General features: G+C 54.9%; 1 protein-coding gene across 9 annotated transcripts in view; it reads left to right on the top strand.

The window, feature by feature from the left end:
• The window catches only part of Arap1 (ArfGAP with RhoGAP domain, ankyrin repeat and PH domain 1), a 57,880-nt gene extending 43,267 nt beyond the window's left edge, over positions 1-14,613 (top strand). For 7 of the 9 annotated variants that reach the window (XM_087908659.1, XM_087908657.1, XM_087908655.1 and 4 more), the window contains 20 exons: positions 714-845; positions 2,622-2,757; positions 3,006-3,108; positions 3,778-3,973; positions 4,242-4,293; positions 4,405-4,568; positions 4,671-4,883; positions 5,136-5,241; positions 5,628-5,775; positions 5,881-5,967; positions 6,050-6,118; positions 6,318-6,435; positions 7,570-7,683; positions 7,859-8,004; positions 8,420-8,452; positions 11,263-11,345; positions 12,308-12,358; positions 12,456-12,519; positions 13,719-13,868; positions 14,120-14,613. In XM_087908659.1, coding sequence (XP_087764785.1) covers positions 714-845; positions 2,622-2,757; positions 3,006-3,108; positions 3,778-3,973; positions 4,242-4,293; positions 4,405-4,568; positions 4,671-4,883; positions 5,136-5,241; positions 5,628-5,775; positions 5,881-5,967; positions 6,050-6,118; positions 6,318-6,435; positions 7,570-7,683; positions 7,859-8,004; positions 8,420-8,452; positions 11,263-11,345; positions 12,308-12,358; positions 12,456-12,519; positions 13,719-13,868; positions 14,120-14,137 — 2,183 coding nt within the window. In that variant the 3' untranslated portion in view covers positions 14,138-14,613. The remainder of the gene's footprint in view (positions 1-713; positions 846-2,621; positions 2,758-3,005; positions 3,109-3,777; positions 3,974-4,241; positions 4,294-4,404; positions 4,569-4,670; positions 4,884-5,135; positions 5,242-5,627; positions 5,776-5,880; positions 5,968-6,049; positions 6,119-6,317; positions 6,436-7,569; positions 7,684-7,858; positions 8,005-8,419; positions 8,453-11,262; positions 11,346-12,307; positions 12,359-12,455; positions 12,520-13,718; positions 13,869-14,119) is intronic. The other 2 variants (XM_087908658.1, XM_087908656.1) reach the window with 1 other exon arrangement.
• Positions 14,614-15,327: the final 714 nt, after the last annotated feature.

Below are 15,327 nucleotides of genomic sequence, written 5' to 3'. Positions count from 1 at the left end.
CCTAGATTTCTTTTTTGCTCACAATGGGAGTGTTAAGGCTTTGGGGTTTGTGTGTGGGCAGTGGGTCTGTGTTGCCGTGTGCGTGTCCTACACAGCAGCCATGTGGTCTGTCTGCTCAGTCTGGGTGGAGTTCCATCACAGTCCTGGGTTGGGTCCCATTTGGCTCCCTTTCTTGGGGAGGTGGGGTGAAGAGGGGTTGGTTGTGGCCCAGACCTGGTCTCCCGAGGCAACATCCTAAGGCTGAGGGTGGGGCTCAGTGTCTGGGGCTCTGGGCTTTGGGCCACTTGTGGGTGGGGCATGCTAGGCTGGAAGGAGCCCAGGTGTCTGGGGAGGTGCAGGAGACCACCCAGCTGGCTCTGCTGGGGACATGACCCCCAGTGCACATCACTAGGGCCGGGCTATTTCACTGGCCTTTATGTTGTCTGGATAAGCCTCTCTCTAGGGAATGTTATTGAGTTGGCCCTAAGCCCCCTCATTCCAGTATGTGTGGCTCTGTCTCCAGCAGGGAGTGTGGGGTGGGCTTTGGACTTAGTGAAGCTTCCTGAAAGGGGACAGACTAGAGCTGGGCCCTGAGAATGGGGTGACATTCCTACTTGTGGGCGGAGGTGGCAATAGGATCCCGAAGGTGCTGGTAGGGAGCTGAGGAGGCCGGACTGTGAGAGGACACCTCCTGGACACCCAGATGACCGCCACCATTCTTTCTTCCACTCCAGAGGTCCCTCGGCTGGACTCAGTGAAGCCCTTGGAAAAGCACTACTCTGTTATCCTGCCAACTGTGAGCCACAGTGGTTTTCTGTACAAAACTGCTTCTGCCGGCAAGCCTCAGGACCGCCGTGCCCGGGAAGGTGAGCACTGTGCCATACCCATCCGTGCCGTGGTGTCTTAGCCTGGCTGCAGGGCCAGGAAACTAGGACTGGCTCTGCTGGGGGACTAAGGGTGCCAAGTGGACTCTGGTGCAGGTGTTTTTCTTTTACTCTCTTGGGGGGGCCCCCCCTTCTCTTGCTCCTTGTTCTCCTTAATTCCAGATTTCTCCTCCCATTTATTCTCTCTACCTGCCAGCCCCACCTATTTTTTTCCTTCCTATTGGCCGTTCAGCTCTTTATTAGACCAATCAGGTGTTTTATCCAGACAAAGTAACACAGCTTCACAGAGTTAAACAAATACAACATAAAAAATGCAACACATCTTTGCATCATTAAAACAAATGTTCCACAGCATAAACAAATGTAACATGTCTTAAAATACTATTCCATAACACTCTGGCAGAATCACCTGGAAATATGGCCTCTTGTATACAGTAGGTGCTTGAGAAACGGACTGGTTGGGGTCGGGGTTGGGTGTGGCGCTGCTGTTTCCTCAAGCCTGAAGTCTGGATGAAGCCCCTGTTGGGTGAGGTCTTGGACTGGGCATCTGGCTTATTCCAGATATGAATGGAAGGCAGTTTGAGGACTTGAGTGCCGTCCTCTCAGATCTCAGCTGCCTTCCATTTATTCCCTGACTCCAAGTACAACACACAGTCCTTACACATCCCCCGAGAGCCGCTGTCAACTGCCAGCCTCTTACAGCACAGATGCCCTCCCCAGATTTTGCCCTGGCCCTGTCGCGTCCTTGCTTTGTCACACATGCCAGATTCATACCCACCGCTCTGCCCCAAGTGTCGCTTCAAATGTCACGTCTACAGGGCACTCCTGTGACCCCCAGCTACTTCATACTGTGTTGCATGTCACCCTCGATCTTGTTTTTTCTTCTTACTGTTCCATCTGATTTTTAGACTTTTTCCCCCTCTTCTTTACAAGTCTCTGTGCTTCCCAGAGCCGGGGCCTTGAACCCCTGGGCTCAAGCTGCCATCCTGTCTCAGCCTTCCATGTAGCTAAGATCATAGACAGTGCCATCGCCCCTGGCTCAGTTGTCCTTCATTGTGTATCTTTGTGTGCATGGTACCTATTGCAGTCTGAGTACCTAAGGACGTACATCTTCAGAGTGAAGGAGACCACAGTAGGGCCGCTGCTTCTGTGGACAGGCTTGGGGCACATGGCCCTCAGAAGGCAGTGTCGGGTCACACACCACCTCTGCTGGTGTCATTCATGTAACTCCCCTGAGGCGTCCTTTTCACCTGGGGTGCCAGGAAGTGCTGAGCCACGGTGAGGCTAGAGCTGAAAGCTACTGAAGCCTCCTGGCTTGGATGTTCTTTTCCTTCTCTTACCTTCATGGTTCAGAGTCCCATTTCTCTGCCCTTTGGGGATTTTGTGCATCCTCAGAGCCATCGTAGGAGGAGACAGACTATAGAATGAGGTGGCATCTGGCGAAGAAGAGTGGGCGTGGGCTGGGCCCCAAGAGCAAGGTGGATGGAAGCTAGGAGTGGCTGAGGATTGGGGGCAGCATGGGATCTAAAATCTGAACGGAAGTAAGATCAAGACTCTATTACTCTTGACCTCCAAGACAGAGGCCAAAAGTTCACGGAGAGGTTAAAGGGGACTCAGTGGGGACTCAGTGCAGAGGGCTGCCACTGGGGAACCCTCAGGGAAGTGTGAGTTTGAATGGAGAGCCTATAGGTGGGGAGGGACAGGGATCCAGGAAAAAGGCAGAACTTCCTCATGGTCCTCTACCAAACTTCTTCCCAGAGTTCAGCCGGCGCTGGTGCGTCCTTAGTGATGGGATCCTGAGTTACTACGAGAACGAACGTGCAGTGACACCCAATGGGGAGATTCGGGCCGGTGAGATTGTATGCCTGGCAGTTTCCCCTCTGGACACCCACGGGTGAGCATCCCTGGCCATAACCACAAACTGCTAGTGTCTATGAAGTTCAGCTTCTGGTTGGGGAGGCAGGGACATTGGCCCAGAGACCAGGGCCCTCTTAGGGCCACACACAAGGACTGGAAAACATTGGCCTTATCTCATGAGACTGCAGCCAGGGCTGTTTGGCCACCTCTCGGGAGGTCAGGGAGGGGTCCTGATAAGGGCAGGGAGCAGAGAGGAGCGGAAGGGTGAATCCTGGTTGTTTGCAGCTTTGAGCACACCTTTGAGGTGTACACAGAGGGAGAACGGCTGTACCTGTTTGGACTGGAGAATGCAGAGCTGGCTCACGAATGGGTCAAGTGCATTGCCAAGGTGGGCCTGGGTGAGCGGGCAGGTGTGTGATAGATACAGGGTGGGGACCTCTGACTAAACCCCATGAACCCCAGTTCTGATGGATCAGGAGCTGGCCGGAGGTGTAGCAGACTCAGGACAGACCTGTCAGGTGAAGGGAAACATAGGTTGCAGCCCTCTGGTACCTATGAGGGGCAAACCACGGGCCATCGTAGCATGGATAGTGCACTCCAGGAAATCGAGTCTCAGCCTTGCAGGTGTGCACTCAGACTAGTAAGAAAGGCAAGGAGGCTGCAGAGGAGAGATCCACCTTAGAGACTAGAGCCGAGTACCCTCTCTTCATCCCTCATTAGCTCATTTGATGAGCTCTCTGTGCTTCCGAGGATCAGAGCCCTGAGGACCCAGGTGTATCAGTCTTGGGTCGTCTGTTGTTTCTATGAGAGTGGGGCAGACTGAGTCCAGACACAGTAGCAGATGCCCGAGTGTGTGGACACTGTGGGAACCCAGAAAAGGGTCACCCCAAGAGAAGGACACATCCAAATGAGTACATGATACTAGGTTTTGCCTTGGGGAGGAGGAAAGGAAGTGGCTAGATGGGAAAGAGCCCTTACCCACAGACCAAGGAGCTTGGCTTTCTCCAGAAGGCTATGCTGTGTTTACTTTGCCTCTCCCCACTGTTTCCTCAACTAGGCATTCGTGCCTCCCCTGGCTGAGGACCTGCTAGCCCGGGACTTTGAGCGGCTTGGGCGCCTACCCTACAAAGCTGGCCTGAGCCTCCAGCAGGCTCAGGAAGGCTGGTTTGCCTTGGCTGGCTCTGAACTCCGGGCTGTCTTCCCTGAGGGGCCCTGGGAAGAGCCACTGCAGCTCCGGAGACTGCAAGAGCTTTGTATGTGTGTTAACCTTGCCCCCCAATTTCTAGGGCCCCCTGTCCCAGTCCCCTTGCCCTGAGCTCTTGTCTAGAAATCTGAATTCTATTCTGGCCTGAGGCCGGATGACCTAGCCTGCCCTCCTGTACTCCTGTCCTTGGAGTACATCTCAGTAACCCTTTAGGTTGGTGGGTGGGCCCAAGGGTGTGATCTCAGAGGGCCTCATGAGGGAGCAGTTTGGGAGTCATAAACAAAGCCTGGGCCTCACTTTGACTGGCCCCTCCACAGCTATCCAAGGAGACAGCGAGAACCAAGTTTTGGTGCTGGTAGAGCGGAGGAGGTGAGCCCTAGTTCCCCTGAGGGGCCTGGAGAAGCCTGAAGCAGTCCAGCAGCCTGGGGAGAGGTGGGACACAGGGACATATAGGTGCGACAGTGACTATCTCTGGTCCAGGACACTGTACATCCAGGGTGAGCGGCGACTGGACTTCATGGGTTGGCTTGGGGCCATCCAGAAAGCAGCAGCCAGCTTGGGAGACACACTGTCAGAGCAACAGCTTGGGGACTCAGACATCCCAGTGATTGTGTACCGCTGTGTGGACTACATCACACAGTGTGGTGAGCACCGTCCCAAAGGCCCAGCCACTCCCCTTCTCTGGTGATACCCAGCCCCCAGTGCCTAGGAACCCTCTAAAAAGAGTGGTATAACTCCCTCCCCAGGCTTGACCTCAGAGGGTATCTACCGCAAGTGCGGTCAGACCTCTAAGACCCAGAGACTCCTGGAGAGCCTGAGGCAGGATGCACGCTCTGTGCACCTCAAAGAGGGCGAGCAGCATGTGGATGATGTCTCCTCTGCACTCAAACGCTTCCTGAGGGACCTGCCCGATGGGCTCTTCACTCGTGCGCAGCGCCTGGCCTGGCTGGAGGCCTCTGGTGGGTCCTGCTGCCTGCATCCAGCCGTGTCCACCCTCTGTCAGGATGTCACCATCATACTCTGGACAAGGCTGGTCCCAGCCCCTCTGCCTCTAGTCGTGCTACAGAGATGGGGTTGCTTAGAGGTGGAGGGCAGAGACGTCCCTGTCCCTGCTAGGTGCCTGGGATTGCCATCACCAGCATGAGAAGCAAAGCTGCTGGAAGGGAGCATTGGGGACCAGTTTCTAACCCAGTCCATCTCCCCCCACCCAGAGATCGAGGATGAGGAGGAAAAGGTCTCCAGGTACCGAGAGCTCTTGGTGCATCTGCCCCCTGTCAACCGGGCCACTGTGAAGGCCCTGATCAGCCATCTGTACTGGTGAGGGGCCATGTCAGTGTGAGGCTCTGGGTGGACGGGTGGAGAAAATTCTTGTACTCTCTTCCTGGCTGACTGCCCTCAGGTGGGCAAGCAGGTGGGCCCGGGGACCAACCAGTGACTGTCCTGATCTTGGATGTTGTATCTCAGTTTACTTCCTACAGGAGTTTTTGTCAGTTTGGGGCCAGGTTACTGAGGCAAATGCCCTCACTTTCCTCACAGCCCTATCTATATGTTGCCAGCACCTGAGATACATCCCTTCACTCCTTAATTAGGGTCCACTCTGTCCTCTTGGACCTCAGTCCGTTGGCAAGTCTTGGGGTCTGATGGGAATGGGGAAGGTGGGCGGCAGGCTCCTCGATCCTAGCTCCTGTTTGTTCTCCTTCCAGTGTGCAGTGCTTCTCGGACACAAACCAAATGAACACGCACAACCTGGCCATTGTATTTGGGCCCACACTCTTCCAGACAGACGGGCAGGACTACAAGGCCGGCAAGGTGGTAGAAGACCTCATCAACCACTATGTGGTGGTGTTCAGTGTGCGTCCCAGTCGGGGCTCGGGGCTAGGGAATGAATGGGCAATGAAGGGAGGGGTGGGCAAGGCTAAGCCTCTCAGATAGCATTGACCTTCTGGCCCTTCCCAGGTGGACGAGGAGGAGCTGAGGAAGCAGAGGGAGGAAGTCACTGCCATTGTGAAGATGCGAGTAGCTGGCACTGCCAGTGGGACCCAGGTGCAGGCCAGGGTTTGGGTTGTCTGTGCTGGCTGCTGGCATTGCTCCCCAGGCCTCTAGCTGAGCCCCGTCTCTCCTGCAGCATGCGGGTGACTTCATCTGTACTGTGTACCTGGAGGAGAGGAAGGTGGAGACCGAACAGCATGTCAAGGTAGGGGCTGTTGAGCCAGGGGCAACCACAAATGGCCACTTTGAGATGTATGAGAATCCCCAGATACCTCCTCTTTGAATCTTGGGGCTCAGTGGACCCAGCGAGGAGTGGGTTTGGGGCCTAAATCACAGGAGATTGTGGCCCAACAGAAACTGATGACGCATTTGGGCCTGGCTGATCTTCTCTTGGGTGTCTGCAGATCCCAGCATCCATGACGGCAGAGGAGCTTGTCCTGGAGATCCTAGACCGCCGCAGCGTGAGCATCAGGGACAAGGACTACTGGACCTGCTTCGAGGTCAATGAGAAGGAGGAGACAGGTGAGTGACCATGGATGGCCTTCAGCCCAGCCTTCATTCCTCCAGCCCCCTACAGTTTGGGACCCAGAGGTTTTGGATGACACTTTTTGCTGACACCCTAATGAAATTTATGGTTTCCATGCTGGTGGTGATGGCAGCTAGCAGGCCCAGGTGATGGTTGTGCTGGAGCTGATGGTGGATGGGGAGGGGCAGGTGGTGCCAGTCATGATGATGCTCTCCCATGTGTCCGATGGTATTACTGTGGAAGGACAGTAGGATTGTACGGTGATGCTACTCTTGGGGTATGAAAGGTAGTGGTTAGTGATCGTACAAACAGATGGCTGTCATGGGAAAGCCGTCTGTGGTGTGAGTGAGCTGACTGAAGCCTTTTGTGGTGAAGGGAGTGGTGTTGGAATGAGAGGTGGAACTGCTGCTGACGTAAGCATCTGCTGTTTTTGCTGAGGAGCCAGGCAGTAGTTCTTGGTTCCTATGCTCACAGGGGTCAGTCTGGTAAGGAATGGAAATGCCAATACTGTGATCATTCCTAGAAACAGACAACCACCATGGTGTTAGCTAACTACTTTAAAGGAAAGACTCAGGCTGTCTGAAGAGCCTATGACAGGACCAATGGCGGTGGAGTCCCTGAGCCTGCTGTGAGGAAGAGCAAGGGCTACTTGGTAAAGACAGGACAGGGGACCCAGAAAGTGCACAGCTCTAGCATTGAGCTGAGCCTTCCAAGAGATGAGGAAACATAGGGTGGGATTCAAGGTGGAGGTAGCCACACAGGCTCTGATGGTGATGCAGGGCCATCTGATGGTTAGTGACAGGGCTTTGAGGAGACGCAGTTTGCTACTAGACTGGGAGAACCGTGACAGGAAGTTAGAGTGCATGCTGGAGGCCGTAGAAGCCAGACTGCGGGACAAGGCAGAGGGGCATACCAGATTTAACCTGTGAGGGTGGAAGGAACTGGAGTATTTTTGGTCTGGGTACAGGCTTGGTTTTGGTAGAAGCTGGCTTATGGAAAGGGTGATCATAACTATGGTATATTATGATGCTGGTGGAGGGTGAGGTATGTAGGTGACATGTACTCATGTGCATGCCCCTGGCGGCGTTAGACTGTGTGGCTTCAGTGACAATGGTGTGGCTTCTCCACAGAGCGCCCATTACACTTTGCGGAGAAGGTGCTGCCCATTGTGCATGGGCTGGGCATAGACAGCCACCTGGTGGTGAAGAAGTACCAGTCCATGGAGGCCATGCTGTTGTATCTGGGTAAGTAGTACCCGTAGGGATGTAGGGTTGAAGCAGGGTAGGACCTGGTGCCCCAAGGCAGAACAGTTCAGGTGGAGGAAACTAGGGGGCTTTCATGGAGGCTGGGACATCACGTGGGGCCCTGAGGTTGGTAGGTGGGGTAGTATAGCCCATGCCCACTCCAGTCCTCCCCTAGCCAGCCGTGTGGGGGACACCAAGCATGGCATGATGAAGTTCCGGGAAGACCGAAGCCTCCTGGGTCTGGGGCTGCCCTCGGGTGGCTTCCACGATCGCTACTTCATTCTCAACAGCAGCTGCCTGCGACTCTATAAGGAGGTTCGGGTAAGCCCTGGGATGGACACTTGTGTTCCATGTGTGCTCAGACACCATATGCAAACATTGCATTGGCACTCATGGTCTCCAAGAGTGCAGTCCCCATCTGAGGGTCTCGGCAACACAATGGCTGACATTAGCTGTGTATTGTGTCTGTGGTTTGTCACAGCTCTCATAAGAATGTGTTCCGTGACAACAGCCCCAAGCTGTGGCCATGCGTGTTTGCCCCTTCCTAGGACACAGCCCTCCTGGCCTACTCTACCCACGTGCCAGGTGTTGTCCTAGACCAGACCCCTGGGACCGCCATCTTCTACACACACGCCCTGCCTGTACCCCTCCCCTTTCCCTTCGCACCACCTACATAACCTGTCCTGGCTCTAGACTGGGCTGATGCCCTTCATAACCCTGCTCCTCTATCAAACAGAGCCAAAGGCCGTGGAGCGGGGCCCCCGAGACCGTGAGTAGCTGTGGGCCAGCTGCCTGCCTTACACCACCTGGGCCCAGGCAAGCCGGGCAGAGCTTAGGGACGGTCAGGGCTCCCAGTTCTCGCCAAGCATGGTTCCCTGTCCTCTTGCCAGTGATCACTGGCCCTACTCTGTAGTACACCTGAACTCCACCTTTCATTCCTAGCCCCAAACTAAGAGCTTTTCTTCAACATAGGGTCTCTAGTTGGTGTGATACTAGAATTTTCCATAGCACACAGAGAAGACATTTTGGAACCAGTGATAGAGACCCAAGTTTGGATTAAAATTGTTTCACTTGCTCCGCTGCTCTCAGAGCTGCCCCCCTTCCAAACCCAGACAAAGGGCAGCTGCTGTCTGATGCCCCGGACAGAACAAGAGGCTGAAAGACATTCTTCATCAGGGAGGGATGTGCCCGCCCAGCCTCCCTAGTTAGTGGCCCAGCTTTCTTTGGCCACCCACAGGAGCTCTCCTCTTTCCTGTTGAGGCTACCCAGCCTGGGGGTTGCCCCTGGCTCAGGTTCAGCTGAGAATCTACTTTCCGTGGTACCTTGTGGGTAGCACCTGTGCCTCAGGGCACACGGAGTGTGGATGGTTATGCGGAAGAAAGGAGGAGGTGCGATGCCAAGCCAAGAGTTCTAGCCTGAGGTCCTACAGCGATTTCAGCACAATCTCCAGCCCTGTCTAGTCCCTTGCATCCCCTGAGCGCGTGTGAACAGATTTGCTGCCATGGAGGATCCATCATTTGGTGCAGCATCTCCTCTGTCTTTGCACATTGTTCCTCTGCTCGTGACGCCCAGCAAGCACCTCCGTTCATCTTTTCTTCCCTACGGGTCTCTCATTCCCTTCTGAGCCTGTTCACTCCTGCAGTCAGTCCAGCATGGTTCTAAGACGTTATCTCCACTGGCCATCCTAGAGGTGCTTCCTTAGTCTGGCGGAGCCGAGTGAAGCCATCTGTGTGGGTAGAAGGGGAGAGGGGTGCTTGAGACACCTTGATCTCTTGGCGTGGAGAGAGGGGCCAGGTCTGATGGCTGTTGAGCTGAACTCAGCACTAGGCCCTACTTTCTAGAGGAGGAAGTTACGTTTTTCCAGGGTGAGAAAGGGCCAAGGGGCTGGCTCAAGGCTCTTTGCTCACTGTGGACTAGGATGAAGGTCATTGTGTTAGGGTTTGAATCCTGGCTTGTATCCTGGCAGTTTAGAGCTCCAGGGTGTAGCTGGGAGGCTGTCAATGTAAGCAAGCAATGCTGTCATCACTGCAGGGCCTCTGCCTGGCAGAACCAGCCCATGTGGCTAGGCCTGACATCAGTTGGTTCGTGGGGCCACAGGAAAGACTATTTGAAATTAGAGTAGTCTCATACAAGCAGACTCTGTGGCCTCTCAGTCTCCACCCCAAGACCTTCTGTTGTCTAGACCTTGGAGCACATGAGAAAGGCATATTCTAGAAAAATCATGGCACCCGCGTGAGGTACCATGAGCATAATTTTTTTTCCTTGCCCATGACCTTGGGCATCAGTGGAGCCAGAACCCGGAGCTGCTTGGAAGTGCAAGTCCTATAGGGAGAATCCTGGTGCCTCTGCCTCCTACCCTCTCAGGCCTGAAGTATGTGTTTCCAGATGACCAGGACTGCTGTGCACCGCTGTGCACTCCATTCCTTCTTCTGCCTCCTAGTGTTCAAGCTGACTTTCTTAGTGTCTCAGCTTTGCCTCTGCCTGTTGGGGGCAGGTCTTCCTCCCTGCGGTCCGCCCATATCCCGTTTTCTACCACAGCCTTAGTCCTTGTCCACCCTGTTTCTTGATTCCCACACCTGTAGCCAGGTGTGTTCCAGGATCTTTGGGAGATGTTGTGACTGTTGAGTGAGGTGCTCTCTACAGAGGAGTTGGGGCTCCTTCATGAGGCCCCAGATCATACAGGGGCTCTGGCCATATCCCTGAGGTGACACAGAAAGACCCTCTGGTTCCCAGCCAGATCATCCTCCCCTGCAGAGGAGCCATGCCTGGGGATAGCTGGGAGCAATGATGGGGACCCAGGTGGGGATGGCTCAGTTTTGGAGCCCCAGTTGCATCTTCTTCCCCTACTGCCCTTCCTGATGCCCTGCTGGCTGCAGGGGTGCCTGATATGGGGTGGGCTCTAAGCAAAAGGCTCCCAGAACAGGAGGAAGGTCATTGACCTTCAAGCAGAAGGTCACTGCTCCTATCCCCTCCCCTCTGCCTTTGAGCCAGCCTGCTTCTTCCAAGCCCAGACCCATATATTCAGAGGTGGGGCCCAGGCAAATCTGGTTCCCCACCCTGGTATATGGGTCTTTTGCTTCCTGTCTTAGACCACTGGGACTTTCTCCCTCTGGCCTATTATACAGAACAGCCATGAAGCTTCAGCTTGAGACATTGGCCTTCTGATGGGGCCAAAGTGCTAGCGATCGCTGGTCCCCAAGCTTTGATTCACACGGTCAACCCTGGAGCCTCTGTGGGCAGGGAGGGAGAGTAACCTGCTCCCAGGTGTTCTGGAGGAGGGCATTCAGGTTGCCTTCCAGCTGGTGGCGGTGTCAGGCCTCTGCTGTGAGTTGAATCTCCAGTGCTCCAGGCAGCGGAGGGGCTGGGAATCATTACCCTGGCCCTCCCAGCTGGAACGCTACCTTGAGGACTGAGGGTTGACTGACGCCACAGAGAGCAGCCGCTGTGGCTGGACAGTGAACAGGAAGGGCTTTGGTGAGAAAGCTTCCTGGACCGCCTGGGTGCTGGGGTGGGAGAGGGCAGTTTGCAGGCAGAAGAGCCACTTCCCACTGTACCCACCTGACTGAAGTGTCCTCCCAGAGTCACCGGCCTGAGAAGGAGTGGCCTGTCAAGAGCCTCAGAGTCTACCTGGGTGTAAAGAAGAAACTGCGGCCACCTACTTGGTAAGCCAGGCCTGTGGCTAGGGCCAGTAGGAGGGCACAGCTGGGGTGGAGCAGTTCTGTACTCGGGCTCTTCTTGGCCAGTAGCATCACCCAGGCACACCACAGAAGGACAGATTGTCAGGTGTTACCCTGGACCTCCTGGTTTGGGGTTCTGTGAATAGGGCCCAGGACTCAGTGTCTCCTCAGATATTCGGGTAACAGTGCTTGTTCATGTTTGAGAATCGCTGGTCTGCTTTGTTGAGAATGAGTGTATGAGGTATCTTGGGGCAGACTTATGTATGTGTGACGCTGCCACTGAGCCCCTGGGTGCATTTACCCACGCATGCTCATGTGGAAGCCAGAGCAGGACTTGGAGTGTCCACCTCCCTCACTCTCTGCGTCATTGCCTTGAGACAGGGTCTCACTGAAGCTCAGCGTCTGGGCTAGGCTGGCTGGCCAGCGTGCTTTTGGGATCCACCTGCCCGTCTCTGCCCCCTCCCCCCAGTGCTGGGGTTATAGACACCCATCTTTCTATACCCATCTTTTTATGTGATTGCAAGGGATTCATGCTTGCAGAACAGGTGTCTCTCCAGCCCTGAGTATATTGTTTCAGTAAGTCGAAAAGTGATGCACGCCACTGTGGCTGTCAGGCACTACAGTCATGTGACTTGGTTTTCTAACTGTGTCCTCATCTGTTGGCCATGCCTGGTTGACTCTGGCTCATGAGTAAGCTTGGGCAGGCATCAGTACGGTTGGGTGGTTTTTTGGTTTTTGGTGCTGAGGGTTGAACTTAGTATCTCCACCATGCTAGGCACACATAGCATCCTCATCTCAGGCCCAGGGTTGGGGTGGGGAGAGAGAGAAGGGGCAGTGGCCTTAGTGTGCTGCGCTAGGGGAAGCCTCGGCTCTGCCCAAGCTTCTAGGCTCTGTCTCACAAGTCTTGGCAAGTGTCACGTGACAGCGTCTCTGGTTCTTCTTTGCAGCTGGGGCTTCACAGTGGTGCATGAGACGGAGAAGCACGAGAGGCAGCAGTGGTGAGCCAGGGCCCCGGTCTGAGGCTGGGCTGGGGGATGGGCAGGAGACGGGGCTGGCAGAGGCTCTGGGCAGTAACCCTACCTGTGCCTTCCACAGGTACCTCTGCTGTGACACGCAGATGGAGCTCCGGGAGTGGTTTGCCACCTTCCTCTCTGTACAGGTACCAGGGGCAGGAGCTCCTCCAGAGTGACAGCAGCTGAGATGGCCTCATAGGAACTAGGTCTCTGGACACAGGGAGGTTCACATGGAGAGGAGAGGCTTAAGGGCAGAGAAGACAGCATTTCTAAAGGCCTATGGGTTAAAAAGATAAAAAAGAAAGCATTAGTTTGGGGGCCTCACAGTTCCACAGGGTTAGAGTCTCTGATTGCTATGGTGGGAAGCATGGCAGCAGTCAGGCAACCATGGTACCTCATGCATAAGCAGAAGGCAGAGAGGGAGGGAGGGAGGGAGGAGGGGAGAGAGAGAGAGAGCAAGCTAACTGGAAATGGCATAGACAGTGACATAAATCCTCCAACAAAGCCACACCTCCTAATCTCAAACAGTTCCACCACCTGGGGACCAAACATTTACTATGAGCCTATGGGGGGCCATTCTCACTCAAACTACCATATTCATCAATTGCAAGGGGAGAAGCCAGGCGTGCCAGAGGTTGGCCTGCAACAGGTCAGCAGCAGATTGTAAGAGCTTTGAGACCACACTCATGAAGCTGAACTAGACCTGGAGTTTCAAGTGAGTTAGAGTGGTTGTGTAGGATTAAGCCTGAGGGGGATCTCTTGGCTCCCTCAGCACCTGTGTGCAGGGGACAGGGCCTGAAGGGCCACACCTGTGCTTCAGGCAGGGGTTGGGGGACCACCCCTGAGCCAGAGCAAGGCCAGAGGCTGCTTAGACTGGAAACAGATGAGTTAGAACAGATGTTCAGCAGAGTTCAGAACTGTTTAGGGAGAAGAGATTCAAAACTATCAGGGCTCTGGGCTGAATTCTTTCTCTGCAGTTATATTATTTTAACTGGTAACTTCCTGATAGTCAAAGCTTAAATGGAAACAGCGGTTTCTGCAGTTCTTGGCTGCTAAGAAGGGGAGGCACAGACAGTATCTTCTGGGGGAAACGATTTTGATGCTGCATTCTTCGGGAGGTTTGTGGATCCAGACATGGGAGCCATTGAGTAATCTGGCTGACTGGTTTGTACTGGGATGTGGTCATCTGCAAACAGCCGCTTCTCATCAGCCTCAATCAAAGCTGAGGGCACCGGCTCATATCCTAGCTGGAGGCTTTTCTGAGAAGGGTGGGTGGATCAGGAGCTGAGCCTGCAAACTGAGATGTGGCCCAGACCGTAGCACTCCTTTCCTGATTGTTCCCTAGCACGAAGGCCTGGTATGGCCCTCAGAGCCCTCTCGAGTGTCCCGGGCAGTGCCCGAGGTCCGGATGGGCAGCGTATCGCTGATCCCTCTGCGCGGCAGTGAAAATGAGATGCGCCGGAGTGTGGCGGCCTTCACTGCGGATCCCCTTTCTGTAAGTGGCTCTGGACCCTGTCGCTAGGGGGCATGGGGGGGGATGGGGGAGCGGAGACCTGGTTGGGTACCTGCCTTCACTTCCCCAACTTCTCTCAGAGCTCCTCTAGTCCCTCCCTAGGTTTCTGGGGCCCCCTCTTTCTGGCCCTGGGAACCCCAGCTGCTAACATTTCTGCATCTACTCTGTTGCTAGCTGGTCCCTTTTACCGTCACAAAGCACTTACAGGATCTGGGCTTCTGTGCTCCCTGCAGCTCCTCCGTCATGTCTGAGCTCTGGAACACCGTCACTGCCTCCTGGAAGCCTTCCTGTTGAGACACCTTCGTGCTCTGCATGTTTGGTGTGAGCCATACCTACATCCCAACATCCTGTCTGCAGCACAGGCTCCTCGGCTGGGCAGCATCGGGCTGGCAATGAGAATTTCCTGGGAGGGGAGGGGCCCTCCCCTGCTCTCCAGTCATGCAATGCTCCTGGCCTGGCTTGCTTACCCAGGATCACTCTCCTTGAGTTTGTGGGGTTGGAGAGATGGGCAGAAATCAGGAGCTCTGCAAGAGGGGCTGGAGGTCTTGGGGTCCCGCAGGGAGGGAGCTGCTACTCTGAAGGAACTCCTAGGGAGTCCTAGAGGGAGCTTTACAAGCTGAAAGCAGGACTTCTGGTGTACGCTGCGGGGAGGCCCAGGCTGTGGCTGTCTGCTACCCCTCCCCGACTTTGGATACTTTTGATAATATAAATGTATCTGTATATTTTACATCGTGGTGCTAGGGCCTGCAGTCGTCTGGGGGGTTGGCACCTTGGGCTAAGGGCACAGCTGGTTGTGAAGCTAGAGGTCAGTGCTGGCACTCTGGAGCCCGCAGCCTGAGTTCTGCTCTCTGCGTGTTTGCTGAGCTGTTTGCTCTCCCCTGTCCCAGCAGAGGCTGACCTGGCCCTCACCTATTGTACCACTGTACAGGACAAGACAGACGGAGCCCCCATTCCTGCAGCCGTCTGAGCTGGGGCCTAGATCTGTATGCTGGTGGCACAGCACAGCCCTTCTTAGCCCCTGCTGGAGACAGGAGAGCACAGCTCACAGACAGAGGCTTTGCTGAACTAGGGAGGTGGGCTTCCTGTCCTTGGGCCCCATGTGGATGTCTCCAGAGTAGAGCCTGCCCCTCATGGGGAGTTGCCCTCCAGGGAAACTGCCTACATGCAGAGGAGGTAACCAGCTATTCAAAGACAATCTGGAGACTCCCGGGGAAGGTGCCACCTTTGTGTCTCAGTGGCCTAGTCAGCAGAGATGCTGGTGTTTTGTCCCTAGCCTTGAAAGGGGCTGAACAGAGTGGGCACCTGATGTTTGTCATCCCCTCAATGGGAAACTGGATGCTGTGTGTTTTGTACATCTGGACATGGGTTGCTGTGCGTCTCATTTTTCAGGAAGGGGTGGGGTGTTTGTTAAGAGACAGCCCTGCTGACCTGTTTCACAGCT

Source organism: Myodes glareolus, chromosome 7 (assembly GCF_982192425.1).
Source record: "Myodes glareolus chromosome 7, mMyoGla1.1, whole genome shotgun sequence".
Lineage (NCBI taxonomy): Eukaryota > Metazoa > Chordata > Mammalia > Rodentia > Cricetidae > Myodes > Myodes glareolus.
Note: the sequence above shows the minus strand (reverse complement) of the source record. Positions and strands in the feature narration are given on the sequence as shown.